Raw genomic sequence first — 20,137 nt, 5'->3', positions numbered from 1 at the left:
TCTGGACCAAGGCATCACTGAGCTCCTGGACAGTCTGAAGTGCAACCTGGCGGCATACATAATGTCCCAGAGATGTTAGGTCAGACGAGATCCACGGTGCCGGGCAGTGAGCACAGGGCCCACTAGAGGATGTTGGGTCCTCAGGTCACCCTCATGAAGTCTGTTCCTGAGAGACCTTAACACCACTGGCCTACTGAAGGACATTTTATAGGGCTCTGGCAGTGCTCATTCTGTTCTTCCTTGTTGACAAGGGAGCAGGTTCAGGTTCTGCTGATGGGTTAAGGACCTTCTACTGCCCTGTCCAGCTCTCATAGAGTAACTGTCTGTCTCCTGGAATCTCCTCAATGCTCTTAAGAACGTGCTGGGAGACACATCAAATCTTCTGACAATGACACAAATTGATGTGCCATCCTGGAGGAGCTGGACTATACTCTGAGCTATACTCTGATTAAAAACTATTCCTTTAATTTTTTTCGACCGGTGTATTTGAAAACATATATGCATACAGTCAGGGGCGTCAGTTTTTGTTGAAAAGTGGTGGGGACAAAAGATCAGATGAAAAAACATTACAGCAGGACGGGAAAAATGGGCATAATGTAGGCCGGTCAACAACACAAAAATACTCAGCATAAAACCCTCAACAATGTCGACTGCACAACAGTCCCTGCAACACCAGCTCAAGCGAACAGTGCCAAATCACCACACTGTAGAAAACAGCAGCACGTTAAGTCAATGCTTACACTGAAATTCATTACATATGTAAAAGAAAACACACTATAGGCGCACAACGCAACATATGTCACATATGGACCACAAAACCAGTCGTACTGCAAATAATGATTTTCAAAAATACTAAGAATTTTTTTCTTGAAAATCTGACTTTCTTTCTTAGTATTTTTGTCTTGTTTTCAGTAGAAATATCTAAAAAATTCTTACATCAAGATGTAAACAACGTAAGAAAATAAGTCTAGTTTTTATAAAATTTAAGTGAATTTGTGCTTAAAACAAGCAAAAATATCTGCCAATGGGGTGGGAAAATTTTGCTTAAATTAAGCGTTTATGAAAAAATAAATCTTATTTTTAGATTTTTTTTCTCACCCCATTGGCAGATATTTTTGCTTTTTTAATCACAAATTCACCTAAATTGTATAATTTTTGTCTTAAAACTATACTTATTTTCTTAGGTAATTTTGCTCATCAAGAAAAAGCATCTTGATTTAAGAATTTTTTATATTTCTACTAAAAACAAGACAAAAATACTAAGTAAGAAAGTCATTTTTGCTGTGTAAGTCGCACAGGTATTGTTTGATTTTTCAGAACATTTTAACCAAATTCTTTCAAAAAATCAGCCATTTCAAAAAGTGTTGGGGACATGTCCCCAGCGTCCCCAGTGTAAATGACACCTAATAATACAGTAATTCCAAGGTAAAATAACAATTAGGCATTTCAATAATTTCAAAAATGTTAATCTCGTAATGTTTTTTGGCATCTAACACATAAAATTCAAGTGTGATGATGACATTCATTACAATCCATTGCATATTTTCAAACCATATGAAACTGTACTGTTACATGCTGTTAATGTGCCATTTGGAGTGCCTTATTAACAATATATTTCAAAATGCTCTAAATCAGAATAAACATTAAAGGTCTATTTAGGGACATTTCATATCTGGTTGCTCACATGACACTGCTGTAATGACACAACTAAAGTCTGGATTTAACTACATCATTTGTACTGAAATAAAGGTGCTGCCGTAGAAATGCTAATATTTCTTTCCATGCATTCTCTTGTGCGTATGCGTGTGGTTTGGTGTGTCCACCCCAAAGCATGACAACTGCAAAGACAAAAACAAACATACAGATGTCACATGATGGTTCACAGTCCCACATAAGTGGAATAGAACAGAAGTGAGCACACCCACTTAAATGTCAAATGATTCAACTGTATGATTCTATGGCCTTTAAGTAAGCTAATTGTGTCTTTTCTAAATTGATAAGCAGATTATTTCCCCTTTTTAAAATATGAAAAAAATCCTACTTTTAAAAACTATATAGACTGGACCAGGGCTTCATCCAAGAGCCAGATTTACTACACGGTGCAAATTAGTGTGATTCCAAAGATGGGAGTGATAAAATCTGCAGGTTATTTATATTTACTGATAGGCGCAAATTAAAAAACACAAACACAACAACGCAACAACTTTTTTCATAATGACCAACACAATCTACTAATAGCTAACATCCCAGCTAACAAAGATATAGGATACTGAAAGTGAAGGTTCACAATAAGTTTTGAACACCTAGTATTGTGGTGTTCTTCTAGTGACTTCTGTTTAATTTCCTCCAGCAAATAAATAAAGAAATGGCTTGGCAAACAAAATTTTTTGAGTATGTTGCTCTGGCATTCCAAATAAACTGTTACGTGTTAAAACAATCCTCTACGTGCTATTTGCCTCACCTATCAGTTACAATTTCAGCCATTTCAAGAGCAAAATGATTTAAGACATTATTCAAATAATGGAGCAAATACAGTAATATCACGTGTGAATCTTCTCTTTTGCGTCTGAAATGGAAATATATGCAATAAGGTCAGTCACAAAAATGACTAATTATCCACTGCACGTCTTTAGTAGCCTAAATATGATGGTTTGCGCTGTTAGTAAATCTGTCGAAACGTCACAGATTTGTTATGAAATGAGGATCCCCGGCTACAGTTCACTGATCTTTAAATTTTAGATTTAAAACGGCACAGTAGTCATGACCAAACTGACAACTGACATATTATTTGTGATTGTTAAATGATAAAAACAACGCTTTATATTCAATTCCTTAAACATTCATTTATAACATGAAAAACATGGATGATGTTATAGACACTACACTTTATTATTTTCAACAGAAATCTCTCAAAATGCCGTGTTCTTTTTACTCAGGGTTGTGTCACTATTGGCCAGACAACACTGCTGGGTTAAAATGACCTGACTGCTGGATTATTGTCAATCAACCATGAGTTGAATCAACACAGCAGTTGGGTCAATGTAACCCAGCCGTGTGTTAACAAATCAGATAACCCTGAGAAAACTATTAAAATAATGAAAGTAACATTGTCTTTTAACTGCAGAACCAAACTTCGCAATGGTTAAAATGACAGACAATAGCAAATATTCTGCTTAAAACAGCTCTCCAGTGCTGTGTTTCAAGAGCATGCAATTCCTGACTCTTAAGGCTTTCCCTTTCAAAGAGCTTACAAAAGAAACAGAATCACTACTGACCAGTTTCTCTGTATTTTCTCTTTAAATTCTTAATTTTAACTAGTCCCCGTTTGACAATGCTGCATCTTTGTTGGTCAGTTATTTTCTCAGGTCAAAATTAGTGACAGCTGGTATAAAACAATTGCTGCATTGATGCATAACAACAAATAATTGATTATTTAAGAGACTGTGGAAATTAATCTCATTTTAGATGAAGCGTGCACCTCTGGAGCAGAGTTTTAATGCGGGGCTTTGATAAGAAAGACGACAAAGAACTGCAGCAGTAAGAAATCTTAAATATTGAGGATGCAGTGCATTGTGATGCATCGTGATATCAGATTGAATTGAACCCGTTGACATAATCGTAAATGAATTGTGAAACCAGTGACTATTTACACCCCTAAAGACACATCCAATGATGCAATTTAATTATTCAATGTTTGCATACCTTTTTTATGGTCTAGACGGATGAAGTTACTTGCACGGATGTGAGGTGTGTAAGGAGGTTCAATCAGATGACCTGCACCAGGATATGTCAGGACTTTCAACAAGTGAAGATTTCCTGCTTTCTCCATTATCAGCTTCATCTGGATTTACATGATAAACATCAAGGATTCAGTGTTGTTAAACCATGAAGACTTCTTTCATGTATCATGGGTAAGAACATTACAGTTAATAATACAAAGTAACAACAATATATTGTTTTAAACGATTCAATGTTATCTGTATAATAATTCAGTAAGTCAATATTACATAATATTCCCACTACCAAGGTGGAAGACTGATAGAGTGCTTGGAGAAGCCCGGATGATACGAGAGATGGAAAAGTGGTTGGAGGCCAAGCTTTTCCCATCTGACAATGAGCTAGATGCTGCAGTGCTTTGTAGCTGACTGATGGTGTCCTGCATGGGCACCTGCAACGGGGGCTGCTGGCCATTGGTAGGAAAAGGTAGCAGGACCCTGCTGAAAAAAACAGCATCAAACCAGCATGGACCAGCATGGGAATTATGCTGGTCTATGCTGGTTTAGCTGGTGGTCACAGCATACCAGCACCAAAACACAACATATGCTGGTATGACCAGCAGAGGCGCACCTTGTCAACAGGCAAGGCAGGCAACTGCTTGGAGCCCCGAGCCACTAGAGGGCCCCCGAGTTTGTTTCTCGGATGGCCAGCTACACCCGGTAGATGAAAATAGATACTCAACCATAGACAGTAAAAAAAATGGACACAGCGACCCCATTGAATTCAACGGAGACAAGTGAAGTCAATTAGAAGCACCCACTTCCTGGGTGTCGAGCGTACTGCGCAGACTCAAACTGAGCTTGATGACGTAGATATCACGTGAGCAATCTGTCTGACAATTGTAAGTCTTCTAATAGCCGTGCCAAGAGAAATCTGAATCACCCGCCGAATCTTGCAGAGATGGCGAGCGTGAACAGGAACACATTTGGGTAAGTATTCTGATTAATAATCTCCCTTGATTTTATAACTCCATGTCCACCCGATGGCCTCATAGACAGTAAAAGATTGCCTCCGAGCTTCTCCTCCTGTCCATACGGTAATTTCTCTACTGTGCGACAGAGAGTCGCAGGTTATGACGCAATCGTTAGCATATTTTTACAAAAACTGCTTCTACTGGGACATAACGTAAGATACATGGTAATAGAGCCTTTTATACATTTTCGTGTTTCTTTAGAAATAATTAAAGGACAATTGGAGTCTTTAAACACATCAGATGTAAAGTTATTCACTGTCAAAGTGAAGCAAAAATGAATGGGAGTCAATGAGATGCTAACAGCAGGTGGGTGTTCGCTAAGCAATGGCGGCGCCCGGGGAAGCTTCAATAAAATATGAAACCCTGCCCCCCTGTACTCAACATGACTGCATATCAAAATTCTTCTGATTGGATGGCATGTTGATTGACATTGGCTTAGCCCTGTCAAAATCCAACCCAGGTGGATAACTTGCCAGTATTGAAAATGAACGTAGCGAATGGGTGACGTTGTATCGTTCAGTCGTGCTGTCGCAGTTGATCTGTACGGATCACGACCCATGGTTCGGCTCGCATGTGATTCCCAGATTAATACGCAAATTTAAATAGGAAAAGTTTATCATTTGCACGTGTTTCAAAGGCTTGCAAATGCTAACACTCAAGTGATTTAAAACAATTTAACCGCAAAAAAGGCGCTAAAGTGAGCAGCCCTCTTACGCATATGTGGTTTAATGTGTCCGGTCCAGCTCCAGTCAGGCACGTGCCCAAGTGTAAATCTTTTGTGCCCCGGTGTAAATCTCAAGTTTAAATTTTAGCAGTTATAGTGCAATCCTTTACAAAGACGGATCTATATGCAATGTAGTTACCCAATTTACGCTTGTAAAAGCGACGAAGCAGTCGCAATGACGCGTGCACGCACGTATTCATGTCCGTGCGCGTCTTTGCGTTCATTCGCGCACACCCGCAATCAAAAGATGCCACACGAGTGAGTTAGCTTATGAAAACATGACGAGACTAAAGGAAGTTTCTAAATAACAATGCTTATCTTATTTTGACTCGATCACTATTGGCTTCTGTAGATGTAGATCAGAAATGTTTGTGCAAAGCAGGGAAAGGGAAGCAGAAAGGAGAGATGATGAGTTTAAGGGAGGTAAGACAAACTACATCCTCAACCTGTCAGGTCTCAAACATTAGAGGGAAAATCTCAGGAAAACCTCTTGTCAAGTCTATAGAATTGCATTGTTGCTGAGAAAATCAACAGATGTGTGTGTTATACTGTTCTGTATTTTGAGATATGAAATTAATATTTACTTTACTAATATTTAACTCTGGACACTAACTTACATAACAGTAAGCTGTAACTATGATTGAGATTATTTAGTATAGCCGTCATAAAATGACTGGTTTCTTAAAATATTCTTGTAAAAATAAGTTATGAGTCATTGCTATCATTGTATAATGTAGAAAATATTTCTCTGCTGTCATTATTTCCAAACATGTAATGCCATTTATGCATCCAAACATGTTAATAATGTTAGGAATGATGATGATTACACTTATATATGTATCTTTCGCAGTAACTGTTGCACTGTAGAATAATGGGTTAAGCAAAGGACATTGTATAGAAGTTTTGCACACTTCTTGCACACAGGAAATTTTCTGCTTGGGGCCCCCATAGACCCTAGAATCGCCTCTGATGACCAGCATGGGATGCTGGTGCTAATGCTGGTTTAGCTGGTGCTAATGCTGGTTTGGTGCTGGTTTAGCTGGTGCTAATGCTGGTGCTGATGCTGGTTTGATGCTGGTTTAGCTGGTGTTCACTAGCAAACCAGCACCAAAACACAACATATGCTGGTCTTGTTGGTATGCTGTTTTTTTCAGCAGGGGAGGAAAAGGGAGAAGAGGCTGAGTTGAAGGGCTGGCAGAGGCATCCTCAAGCCGGCGTTTTCAGCCAGAGAAAAAGCAGAGGTTTGTGAAACCATGCCTGTAGCTGTTTGATTTCTGGAATTGAACCAGCTGCAGTCATTGGTTGGAAGGAAGAAGGCCGTGTAGTTTGAAGGATTGCCGAACCTGGGGCGTGGCCTAGACTTGCTGACAGTCTGCTACATCCTAAAGCTTGAGGGGACCGGAGCTTAAACTGGAAGAAGATGTTAAAAAGACGTGTTGGTTTTTTGATTTGCGAGATTTTGTTACCTTCTTTGATGCCAGTGAATTATTTCCCATGGAAATGTAAAGGTTGTAAAGTTGAGCTTTGCTCATTTTTGGGCCTTTTTGGCTTCCGCCCGCGAACCGAGGCATGGGGCTTTGCGGAAGGTCTGGGTTGGCTAGAGCCGGCTGAAGGAAACACTTTAGAGCCAGTTGCTTGCTTTGAGCCGGAGGTTTTCTTTACGCCAGTGGCTTGCGGTGGAGCATCTAGCTCGTTGTCAGATGGGAAAAGCTCAATCTCAGACACGACTCTATGATGCGGTCTGTTGGAAAACAATCTCAAGACTGAGGTAGGTAGGCTGTCTGTATGTGTGGTGTTTGGCTAATTACCTAATGGGATGCACCTGTGCTGAATTAGTTAACCCTTGTGCATTGTTCAAATTTACTACCCTTTCGTGTTGTTAGTGGATGAAAACATCCACTAAATTCAACGGCTATAAAAATGTATCGGATGAGTATTTTTTCCAAATTTTTTTACATAAATCTGTTAATCAACCTCAGTACTGATCAAAACTACCAAATCTTCACAAAAATTCAATGATTTTAACTCTTTAATTGCCAAGTTTATAAGTGGTGTCACTGATTTGGGGAAAAAACACACACAAAATGACCGATTTTCAATATAAAATGTGATTGTAAACTGGATTTTTTTAAACCTTTTTCAAAGTCTTGGGCATGCCAAAGATTGGTAAAAACATTGGCTTTGAAGCATTTTTAGTTTTTGTGCAGCATCAGTTTACATTTTTTTCTCCCTCATTTATTGTTAGTGGCTGTTTTTGCCCCATTGACTTCCATTATAACCACATTTTTTGATTGCAGAGCTATGACACCTTTTTATCATGCATTTTTGAATGTTGGTGTTTTTTCCTTTTGCTAAGAGGTCAAATTAGTCATTTTTACTGTTGATCACCATGTGGCACTATTAACCCTTTAGTAGCCCTGTGCAAAAACAAAGCTTAATTTCTGGCTTGTACATTGTGTTTTAAGGAGTATAACTCCATAATAAAAGCATATTTGTGTGTGTGTGTGTGTGTGTGTGTGTGTGTGTGCGCGCGTATGTGTGCGTGTTTGTGTGTGTGTGCGTGCGTGCGTATGTGTGCGTATGTGTGTGTATGTGCATGAAAAAAAGATATTCTGTAAAAATCTTCTCTGCATTAGACATTAGATTTATGAACATCATTATTATGAACATCATTATTATGAACACATAAGTGTTTAGTCATTCCAACAGGACTTGCAGCATATCACTTGGTGCTCTCTGCAAGTTTGTCTGGAGGGACAGCAACTCATGCACGAGGGAGGTGAAAAGCTGTTTAGGAGAAGGCTTTCCTAGAAGACCTGGGAAAATCTCTGCAGCAATATTGAGGAGAGAGCATCACCCTCGCACTCCACTTGCTACTGCACTGGTGAGAGAGATTCAGTCTCCTGCAGCTGTCTCTCTTGACACAAACCACAGACACCAGCAGGCACCAGCAGCTCAGGAGTGAAGAGGGGAACATGCAATTGGTGCAAAGAACAAACATGTCAGCACTTGCATCTGTTGTGGTGGACAAACTTGCAGAGAGCACCAAGTGATATGCTGCAAGTCCTGCTGGAAATACTGAACACACCCCCGGCACACATACACACTAAAAGTTAGTTTGATTGTTTAGTTCTCCATCCATCCTCTACTCTTGCTTCATTGTTCAATTTATTTGAAGTTGTTTTTGTGTTCATAATAAATGATGTTCATAAATCCGATGCAGAGAAGATTTTTACAGAAAATTTCCCTAACCCCAACCATCACAAAAACCCTTCTCCTAACTTCACATTTTCAGGAAACATCATTTTGTTTGATTTATAAACTTGTTTCCTCATGGGGACCTCAAAATGTCCCCACAAGGTCACAAAGACACTGGTATTCATATCTTTGTGGGGACAATTGGTCCCCACAACGTGATAATTACCAGGTACACACACACACACACACACACACACACACACACACACACACACGCGCGCGCGCGCACATGCACACACACAATAATATGCTTTTATTATGGAGTTATACTCCATATAACTCAATGTACAAGTCAGAAATTAAGCTTTGTTTTTGCACAGGGCTACTAAAGGGTTAATAGTGCCACATGGTGATCAACAGTAAAAATTACAAATTTGACCTCTTAGCAAAAGGAAAAAAATCCAACATTCAAAAATGCATGATAAAAAGGTGTCATAGCTCTGCAATCAAAAAATGTGGTTATAATGGAAGTCAATGGGGCAAAAACAGCCAATAACAATAAATGAGGGAGAAAAAAATTAAAACTGATGCTACACAAAAACTAAAAATGTTTCAAAGCCAATGTTTTTACCAATCTTATACATGTTCAAGACTCTGAAAAAGGTAAACAAAAATCCAGTTTACAATCACTTTTTATATTGAAAATCGGTCATTTTGTGTGTGTTTTTTCCCCAAATCAGTGACACACCTTATAAACTTGGCAATTAAAGGGTTAAAATCATGGAATTTTTGTAAAGATTTGGTAGTTTTGATCAGTACTGAGGTTGATTAACAGATTTATGAAAAAAAATTTGGAAAAAATATTCATCTGATAAATTTTTACAGCCGTTGAATTTAGTGGATGTTTTCATCCACTAACAACACGAAAGGGTAGTAAATTTGCCCACGGTATATCGTTGAGTTTTTAAAAAATTTCAAAGCATTTTCTTAAAATATATGTAAATATAAGATTTGTCACCAAAAATCATTCAATTTGCTAAAACAGAGAGAAAGTTACGGCCAAATTAAGAGTAAAAAAAACTCTGTAGTGGATGAAAACATCCCCAACAACACATGAGGGTTAATTATCTGATCATGCTCCTCCCGAACCTTGTTAATAAAACATCATATATAATGTGGTGGAGGTTGTAAAATTCTTTATTACCTGCAAAATGAAAGATAACAGAAATCGGAGAAATACAACATGTGTTTAACAATACATTCACATGGGGCGTAAGCGTTAAGGCTTAACGGAAAGCTTGTCTGTAGCGTGGCCAACTGCCAATCACAGTGGATAAGGCGATCTGATTGGCTGACGCATGCGTCGCCGCTTGAAAAGTTGAGAAATGTTCAACGTCTGCCGCGAGCAACGGCAGGGACGCGATGCTGACGGATCAACAATTCAGTACGGCAATGAATGATGTCACAAATTAAAAGTAAATGGGAAGCATTAACACTGACGCACCGTGTGAATGCACCGTTATTTTAGAGGTTTTTGCGTTGCTAGACATTCTGCACTACCCAAGTTAGACGTGATACATTTTTAGAAGACGTCATTAAATAAATAAAGACGTGATAATAAGTCACCATCCAAAAAAGTGAAACACACCTTCTGCCATTCTAATCACTTATTAAATGAGAGTGTGTTTAAATCACCCAAACTTAATGATAGTCAGTAATTTCAGTTTTTAATGTTTTGGTATTGACCTGTTATAAGCCATCCCACACACTTTCAGCACAAACCATGAAAAGCAACAGCACTGGGTAAAATCCTTTAATTATCAAAATTACAATATGGAAAATCACCATAGCTTACTTTTCATTTACTTTTACAGTGATGGTTAGTACTGAGAGATTGTAATTATGACTCACATCTTCAGCAGATTCAACAGAAGGCCAGTTCTCATCATCACCACCGTTCACCAACAGAAGTGGACACGTTATTTTCCCAACCTGTGTGTGTTAACAAAATATTAACATTACAAACATAATCTAACAAGTAAAAAAAGGCCTTTGGACACCATACTCACATCCACTTTGAGAGCTGGGTCTGAGGGAATCGGAAGCATTAAGTCTTTGTTGATCAATTGGTTGTCCTCATTCAAAGGTAAATTGTCTGAGTTACTGCAAATTAACATTGTCAGTTTCTAATGATAAACAGAAACAATAATTTCTTTGCTCCTCAGAGCCAAAACAGGGAGTTTTAAGAAAATGGCAGTGCTGTGCATGTTTCTCAAACTATACGTATATAAGGGAGAGTGGAGTGATTTCTGCCAGGGGGGAAGTTGTTCCACCCCTTGTTTCTGAAAAACCATAGAAGAAATTGGTCATGTGACCACATAATTTTGAAAAGCCATCAATTTTACTTATCCTCAAAAAAAAAAGAGAGACACATGGCATGAGAGGTAAGCACATTTTAGCTTCTAGGTTTTTTTCCTTTTAAAGTAAAATTTCTATGATTAAGGTTTTTTATTGTAGTGTCTCAACAATTATAGACTGTAAAGAAAACTTTGCTGCCTTCAAATTTTTTGTTGAATCAACTCAGATTTACAAGTCATGTCAACAGAAATGAGTTGTCACAACTTGTAAAATATAGGTGAGAAAAGTCAACTTAAATTTATAAGTTATAACAACTCACCTGTAGTTATAACAACTCATCTCTAGTCAAGATAAATAATAGTAAGTTGAAATGACTTGTAAATCCGAGTTGATTCAACAAAAAAATTTAAGGCAGCAAAGTATTTTTTACAGTGTAGATAGGTTTGAAAATATTTTACACATGTTTTATAGCAGGCTACACAATGAGTCTATACAGTTAGCATAATGTTAGCTCTTAACTGCTGGATGATGCTAATTGTTCAGACTTGTAGGTCTGGGGTGATTTGTGCCAAAGGGCCTGGGTTAAGTTGCCAGAGGTGATGTGCTTAAGAAACTACCCACACCCCAAAAACTTGGTGGTACATGAGACAGAATAAGTTTATATTCCCCTGCAGTATTGACAATGGGATGTTGAATAGTAGGTCAGATTCAGACCACCTAGACCTACATTCTCACAGGGGATAATCTGGAGAAGTGAGGAGATGGACATGCCTCATCAGTGTTTGACTTAGGCCTATACCTGTCATTTGTTTCATTTAGCGAACATTGATTTCAGTTTTGATTTAGATTTAACATTGATGTTATTAAAGAGAAGTTTTATTAAGTTTTTAAGGGACCAAGTCACAATAGGATATTTAGAAATTAGTCTAGTCACTTTATTCTTATATATTACATAATTGACAGACAGCATTCTGTGTATGTCAACAGGCATCTATTGCCAAAGCCCCTTTGCCTGAAATTATTCAGAAATATCATATATTGTGTATTAAAGTTGTGTTTTTCCAAAAACTACAAAATATGACAGTTTAATAGAGTGACAATATCTAAATAAACCTTAAATGAGTGATTGTGTACACTGTAAAAAAAATCCGTAGAAATTACAATGTTATTGCAGCTGGGTTGCCGGTAATTTACCGTAGATTTAAATGTATGTTATTTACTGGCAAGAGTTTGTTCAAAGTTAAATAATTTTAAAATATTAACAAGTCTTTATCTTTACAGAATAAAACTATACAATAACAGCCTCATGCAAAGCATTCTGGGAAACAGAAATCATCATCAACCTTTTTCTGTTTTTTGCTTCAGATTTTGTTTCCCAGAATGTTTTGCTTGATGCTGTTTTTTTAGTTGTACTCTGTAAAGACAAAGACTTGTAAATGTTTAATGTTCAATTCACTTTGAACAAAATGTTGCCAGTAAATAACATAAATTTAAATCTACGGTAAATTACCGGCAACCCAGCTGCAATTTCTACGGATTTTTTTACAGTGTATTGAATTTGTCTTGTTTTAATAGCATTACAGTTCATAACATTAAAATGTTCTGTTTTACTTCAGAAATCACTGGCACAATTTACCCCAACTTATTTTCCCTAAAGGCACAACTGTGTTGTGCCACAAGACCACTTTTTTCCCAAAAGCTATATTTCTAAAAACAATTTATTTCAGATCCAAAGTTTTTCTTCTCAGGGATGCACAACATTCTGAAATATATGTACATCCTTAAGTTGAAGGCATTACTGTCATGGCCTCACTTTAAAGTCACTTTGAGTAAAAACTTGCACAACTCACCCCCCTCTCCCCTATGAGGGACTTTATGCCGATTGGTTGGATTACCTGATCATGCTCCTGCCAAACTTAGTAACATAAACTTCATTTAAAACGAGACATGGGAATCTGAAGATATATTGCATTCATTCTTGTTGTATGAGATACCTCTGTGTTGTATTGTGTTCCTGTAAAATGATTCAGCTGTGGTGTAATAATGGCATGAAGAGGTGTATAAAATCAGGTAGGACATTAAGCTGTTAATTATTTTTAATGTTCACTCACAATTTCAAATTCTGAAAGACTTTGATTATTGGTTTATCAACAGGAACCACATGACTTCCACTGATACACACACAGCACTGGGGCTGCAAAATAAATAAAGACATGTAGTAAGAGTACCAAAAAGCTACATTTGAAATTTAGATAAGTGTGTGTGTTTTTTGTAAGTAAAGATAACCTTGATGATATTAGAGTAGGCCACCATGCTAAGTGTGACTGAACTTCCAAATGAGAGTCCAACCACAGCCAGGTGGTCCCTTTGTACCTTTGGATGATTCTGCAAGAACTGATATGCTTCCTACAAGAATCAAGTGCAGTTATTATCACAGAAAGCCAATTATTTTATGTCTAAGTTTGTCCATGTTCAAAATTACCTCAATGTAAGATATATCAACATCTGCCATTTTCTTATCATTGCGATTCATGTACTCTAGTGCCAGTGAGACAAAGCCATGAGATGCCAACAGGGCAGAGCGATGCTCAACTAAACTACCACCTCCTCCCCACAGGTCCAGCACTCCTGGGTAAGATCCTGGACCTAAAATACACAGAGACAGACATTATCTTCGCTAACAAAATCTGTATATTGTTTTTGTCGGATTTAAACACTGCAAATTTTTAAATGGAATGTCTTGTGGCCCTGAATTGGAACAGATTCATGAGCGTTTCGCGTGCTGTTTACCCTGCTAAAAACAGCATTGCTTGTCACCAGCATAAGGTCTGTTTTGCATGCTGGGACCAGCTTGGGATGATGGTCCAGCATTAGGTGCTGGTTGCTGGTGTGCTGGCCGACCAGCCTGGGGTGCTGGTGTGCTGGCTAGCCAGCTATACCAGCACTATACCAGGACGAACCAGTAAAAACCAGCCTGGATTTATGGTTTATGCTGGATTTTTCAGCAGGGTACACACGCCAAACGCAAGCCCAGCACCAGGATGGCATAACGGGGGGGCATTGAAATCCCTTGGGGGGGCACCACACTATACCCTACTAATTCCCTTTTCCTTTATTTATTTAATTATTTATTACGGCTACCTACAGTATAGGCCTAATATTGCATGCATTATACACATTTTGTCGTAGTGATATTACGCACTGCTCGAAAATAGTCCCCTTGGTTACTTTCAATAGCAGGGGACTATTTTCAGGCACTGCGTAATATCACTATGCCATGTTACAGCAGTAAAGTCCTTGATTTTTATGCCAGAATGAGAGTATAATTCCTAGCCATATCGGAAGAAAATGTCCTAGATTTCCTAGAATATCGCAACTTTTAATTTTTTTGTTGGTTATAGTACATGATGTAACTACAGAAGAGTCAAGTTTTAAATAGGAAAAATATCAAAACTCTTTGTTATTTTTTTTTAGCACGATGCTAATGGTCTAATCAAATTCAATGGATTATGCTAAGCTAATCTAAAAGTGGTACAGCCAGACCCGGAGATCAGCTGAATGGATTCCAAAACGGTAAAAACACTACCTATCAATTTTAGCAGGTGTACAGTATGTAGTTACTGGAGGGAAACAACCTAAGACCCTTGGGTTATAACAACTAACTTAAAGGTGCTGTTTGTAGATTTTCTGGTGGTGAGATTGTGAATTGCAACTGATGGCAAGGTCCAAAGCTCACCCTTTCCTTTCGAAACGCATAGAGAAGCTACAGTAGCAACCACAACACAAACATGTCGTCGTCTGAGTGAAAAAACACAGGTTAAGGCTACTGTAGAAACATGCTGGTGCAAAATCATGTAAGGGGATCCACAGTGTATGTAGATAAATACAGCTCATTTTAAGTTAATAAAAACAATACAGTTCATCATTTAAGGTCTTTATACACACTTTTGTCAAGAGATCCTTCTAAAAGTTACACAGTGCACCTTTAAGTATATAACCCAACTGGGCCTTGCTGTGAAGTTCAGCAAGCTGGGTAACTCTGGATAAGCCTGTGATGTCCTCAGTTACAATTGATGCCACAGGTTCCAAGTTTTTGCAAGCCTTTTGTTTTAAGGGGCTTGAGTGGAGACTTTGCAGGAAAGTGAATCTCCTCAGCCAAATCCAGTGTTGGGCTGGAACTACTTTGACAGTTTGTGATCGATGGAGAGAACACTGTTGAATTCTAGAGCACACTTTACCAGGAGCATTTATACATATCCTGGGTGATTGGTGTAGAGAGAAGGCAGTGGCCACAAAGAACTGGTTTCAGATTTTCTGCAGTTATTGCTAGAAAAGAATAGGGCAGCTTCTACTTTAAAAGTCTGTCTGGCTGCAGTTTTAGCACATCGTGTACAAATGGTCAAACTTCGTGAGCTTATGCTTTTGTGAATGAGTGTCTTATAGGTGCTCAAAGAATGTTCCCTATTCAGAACATTCAAGTGCCCTTATAAAACCTGAGCTTGGTCTGAAATCCCTTAGATTGCCCCCCTTTAAACCCCTAGAACATAGCAACTAGAAGTGGCTTTTACTGAAGACTGTGTTTCTCCTGGCCATAACTTTAACTAAGCAGGTAAGCAAGCTCTGTGAATTGCCTGTTAATCCATTCTGTATGAACTGGAAAGTGTTTTGCTTAGTGGTGACGTTATGGCCAAACTCAGTATGTCTCCCTAAAATACCTTTTCCCTGTTACGAAACTATCCTATCGAGCTTGCATTGTTTAATACACCAAATGTCAATACACAGGTGGGAGGTGGAAGTGAACTTTTGTACCTAGTAAAGGCTTTTCAAGACTAATTAAAGGGGCCATGACATCAAAATCTGACTATTTCCTGTGCTATGATTGGGTCCCCAGTGCTTCTATCAACCTAGAAAATGTGAAAAAGATCAACCCAGTAACTTAGTTTTGGTAACCCATTCTCTACAAGCACATGAAAAAATAGGTCGTTGAAATTTGGCTCTCCTTATGATGTCATAGGGAGCTCTTATTATAATAATACCACCCCTTAATCTGCACTATCCAACCACAGCGCTGCCATTTAGTGCAAAGAGAATGAGAGAGAGAAAATAATTCACAGCACAATTGAGTTTCAATTGCAACAAACCACCATCATTGTGATCAGTGTTTGCACTTCATCTGCTCATTTGCATTTTATAGGACACACACAAAACAGCAAATTTTTGCACATACCTACAAAATCGTAATTTTAACATGCTATATAATAAATAATTTATATGGTATTTTGAGCTAAAACTTCACATATGTGCTCTGGGGAAACCAAAGATTTATTTGACATCTTAAAAAGTCTTGTGACATGGCCCCTTTAAGGGCCACAGAAGATTTATGACAAACCCACCAACTTTTTCTTTGTTGTAGGATGATAATGGGGTCAGCCTCTCCAAGCAATGTGGCACTAAGTAGTTTAGGTTATCACTCATCCTAACAAATATCCACCAAATTGGGTGTTGTGTGACATGCCTTTTGACTAGAGATATGTACGCATCTTGGGCTGCACCCAATTTTCCATATGGAATAATGGATACAGAGAGATATGTAAAATAATTTTGTTTTATTAAAGAATTGTATTTAGACAGCATTTAACACCATACTGGCTCAGCGTGATGATCATCAAAGAGATATGACAGCTGAGCTAACCCCCAATTCCTATTCTTAAAATTTTTATTGCAAGCAATGCACACCTTTTAATACCTAGACTCAATGTTTTCCATAGCATCAGCACTAATTCTGCATCTGTCACATTCGCTAATTTGAGCCGACCAATTGTCTGGTTTTTGTTTTCAACCTTTTAGTTTCCACCAATCGGCAATCAGTTATTTATTTCAATGCAACTCCCCTTTTTGGAAACTTTACGATGCTCTTGCAATGAACTTAGTTCAAAAGGACAATGCACTCAGTGTCCTTTTAACGAACCACGTGTCCTTTCGATGAACCGAAACTTCAGTTCAATTCAGGTGACAGAAGACACATTAATATTCAACTATAAGATAAGAAAACACTCAGTTTATGAAACCATATGATAATAAAACAAATACAGAATATAAATGCAATATTTATCTCCCAAATTCTCTTACAAAACCTTTCCAGAAAGAACAGGGTTAATGTGGATGCTACCAGTGCTATTGGAACAGCTATTATTTTAGGGCCTTCTTTGTAATGGTAAATGTTCATAAATTTTCCAGTGTGAAGCGTTGCCTCTGGTGGTCAGAAAGAATAAAGCAGAATGAGAGTTACTTATTTGGGACAGGTCAAAGGGTTACAAAGTTGAAGTTTTCCAGTAAACAGCTTTTAGTGTACATTTACATTTCATTAATTTTAGGGTTAGTTGTTGCATATTTTAAATTGACCCATGCCCTGTTTTAGGAAATATTGACAAAACAGCACTTTAATTTTTTTTTCTACTATTTTAAACAATTTTATTTTTAACAACTTTACATTAAGATGCAATAAATTAAATATACCAACTGTCTTCTGTCTGGTGAATATCTGGTGATACTTTTATTTTGTTTTGTTATTTATTTTGTCAGGAAATAGAAAGCCATAGTGATTTGCATCATTTACTAAGATTTTACAATCTGATGGATTGATGTTTGTTACTGCTTGTGTATGTAGTGGATCCTAAAGGATAACTGGGAATATAAAACTTTTAACATTCATGGGTTAGACTGATCAAATGAGTACTGGATGTGTCTTTGTACCTGGAGGAATAAATAAAGTTCCTTTCAGTCCTCTTTCTCTAACATCCACCCTCTGCACCCCCGGTGCTATGTACCAGCGCTCTGTGACACTGGCTGCAAGGGCTGTTTGCTGGCTGAAACCTTCAGATAGATGACCACTGTACACTGAAATGTGGACTACCATAGGTGTATGTATGTCCACCCTACGCAATCTTGAACAATGAAAATGAAAGTTAAGATTTTATATTTCATTTAGATTTTAAAAAACTTAAGTAATTTTTCAAACTATCAGATTTTGTTTGGCTACCTGAGTCCACTTCGGCTTCCTGGTACAGGCCTCATGCTCCACAGCAACCCCATGGCCTCTGTCCCTTCATAAGTGCCTCCTAAACTTTCATCTTTGGCCACTAAATCTCAGGATATTGACATTGTAGTAAAAACTGTTTTACCTTATTTAGTTAATTCATCTAATTTTAAATAGTTTTTACAGTAGTAGTAATCTGCTAACCTGTAATGTCTGGTGGGAATATGTTTACTATTGTAGCTTTTGACAGACATTAAAGTGATACTCCAGCAAATAATGAAAATTACCCTATGATTTATTCATCATCAAGACATCCTCAATGTACATCTTTTTCTAATGAACACAAAGTTATTTTAGAAAATGTCCTTTAAAAACATTTATCAATAACTAGCTTTCGGTATTGGCCAAGGTGGATTCACGGAGCTTTTTCTTCTTTGTTCATGAGAGTAGCACCAACGTTAATGTGCATTATCGCCACCTAACTCACTTTCGTCACCTAACGCCACCCTCGTCAAATAGTAGAAACCACTCCAACACACTAGGTGGAGATAATGCACCTTAATTTAAGATACGGAAGCTAGTTATTGTGGTTTATAAAGTTTCCTAAAGGACATTTAATTAAATATTTTTAAAATTACAATTACCCTCGGTAGGTCTTAATTCTGTGATAGATGCACTTTTTTAGGCTTCAAAGTCAGAAGTTGCTCCCTGTTTACTACTGTTATAAAGCTTGAAAGAGAGCCAGGACATTTCTAAAATAAATTTGCGTTAGTCTGAAAAAAAAATCATGTATATCGAGGATGGCCTGAGGGTGACTTAATTATAGGGTCGTTTTATTTTTCACTAGAGTATCCCTTTAATTAGATTAATAATCTGGTAAGTTAAAATAAGCACCTGTCACTGTCCCATGTAGATCACTGATGTAGTGTCCAAATGCCTCCCAGAAGTCTTTGTCTTCTGACTGATGTAAAGCATGTAGCGTCACCTCCTGATTTGGCAATAAGTTCATTACGACAATCTGAAACCTCTCATCCACCAGACCTCGACTGGGCTGGACAGACAGCAATGGACATTTTCCAGTGCTCATAGTCCTACAGGGTTTTTTTATAAGAGATTAAAATGTTTTAAGGATTCAGTGGTGGTTTAAGTATTTACACATAGTAAATCAGTAGGTCTAAACGTTCAGTGACAATTGATTTATTCAAACTCATACCATTCTTAATATCCGCTAGCTAGTCCATAGGCCTACGGCTTGTGCTGATTTATGAAGACCTGTTTACAGGCTAATATTAAATGTTATTTCATACAAATCGTATTGATTGTTGCATCTCTCAAATATGGGATTATTTCTTTGCCTCAATTCACTACGGATTTATATTTTGAGCGGTTGACTGTTCCCAGATGGTGGACTTGTTGATGTGTCTGGAGCAGTCGAATCTGGCATCAATGTTTACATATTTATATTTGCCCCAATCTGTTAATATTTATCCCCTGTTTATACCTTGTTCTTTGTTCAGTTTTGCGTTTGGTTATGTTTCATTGTCTCTTTGTGTTGTAACCATGTTTTGGGATAATAAACAGCTCATGGCTCTTGAATTCTCCATGTAATTTCTCCCATATCACAATGCTTCCATTGAAGCCAACAGTTTGTACCATTTTACTGTGTTTAACAAAATAAATTCATTGTAAAAAATCTTAACATTAACCTGAAAAAAATATTTAACCATTTGGTGAATCGCTGAAAACAACGCTCACTAAAAGACCTGATTAAAAACTGACAAATACATTTTTTTAACTGAGACTTACCTTAAGGAAATATTCACAGAGTATAAGGATGAAAACTGAAGATGTCTTGACAAAGTAGTAGTCAGAAGTTTAGGTTGTTCGATATAAACACAAATGGCAACAAAATTTACGCTAAAAGCTTCAAACTCTTGCTTACCAAATGAGAAAACAGCTAAAGGCATTTATTTCACCGAACACTGGCTTAAGTCTGATCAGTCAAAGGAAGGAAAACAAAATATGACCACTTAGTTGAGATCTGAAGTAGGTTGGGATTGCCAAACAGGAG

General features: G+C 37.6%; 1 protein-coding gene across 1 annotated transcript; it reads right to left on the bottom strand.

The window, feature by feature from the left end:
• Nucleotides 1-1,295: 1,295 nt before the first annotated feature.
• Nucleotides 1,296-20,104, bottom strand: LOC135760662 (peroxisomal succinyl-coenzyme A thioesterase-like). Its single transcript, XM_065274747.2, has 11 exons — nt 19,873-20,104; nt 18,961-19,157; nt 18,070-18,169; nt 17,784-17,974; nt 13,513-13,676; nt 13,317-13,436; nt 13,142-13,224; nt 10,742-10,835; nt 10,584-10,664; nt 3,703-3,841; nt 1,296-1,838 (listed from the first exon to the last, which is right to left on the bottom strand). The coding sequence occupies exons 1-11, from the start codon at nt 20,031-20,033 to the stop codon at nt 1,708-1,710; spliced, it is 1,461 nt and encodes a 486-aa protein (XP_065130819.1). The 5' UTR covers nt 20,034-20,104; the 3' UTR covers nt 1,296-1,707.
• Nucleotides 20,105-20,137: the final 33 nt, after the last annotated feature.

Source organism: Paramisgurnus dabryanus, chromosome 1 (genome assembly GCF_030506205.2).
Source record: "Paramisgurnus dabryanus chromosome 1, PD_genome_1.1, whole genome shotgun sequence".
Classification (NCBI taxonomy): Eukaryota; Metazoa; Chordata; class Actinopteri; order Cypriniformes; family Cobitidae; genus Paramisgurnus; species Paramisgurnus dabryanus.
This window is presented reverse-complemented; position numbering and strand designations above follow the sequence as displayed.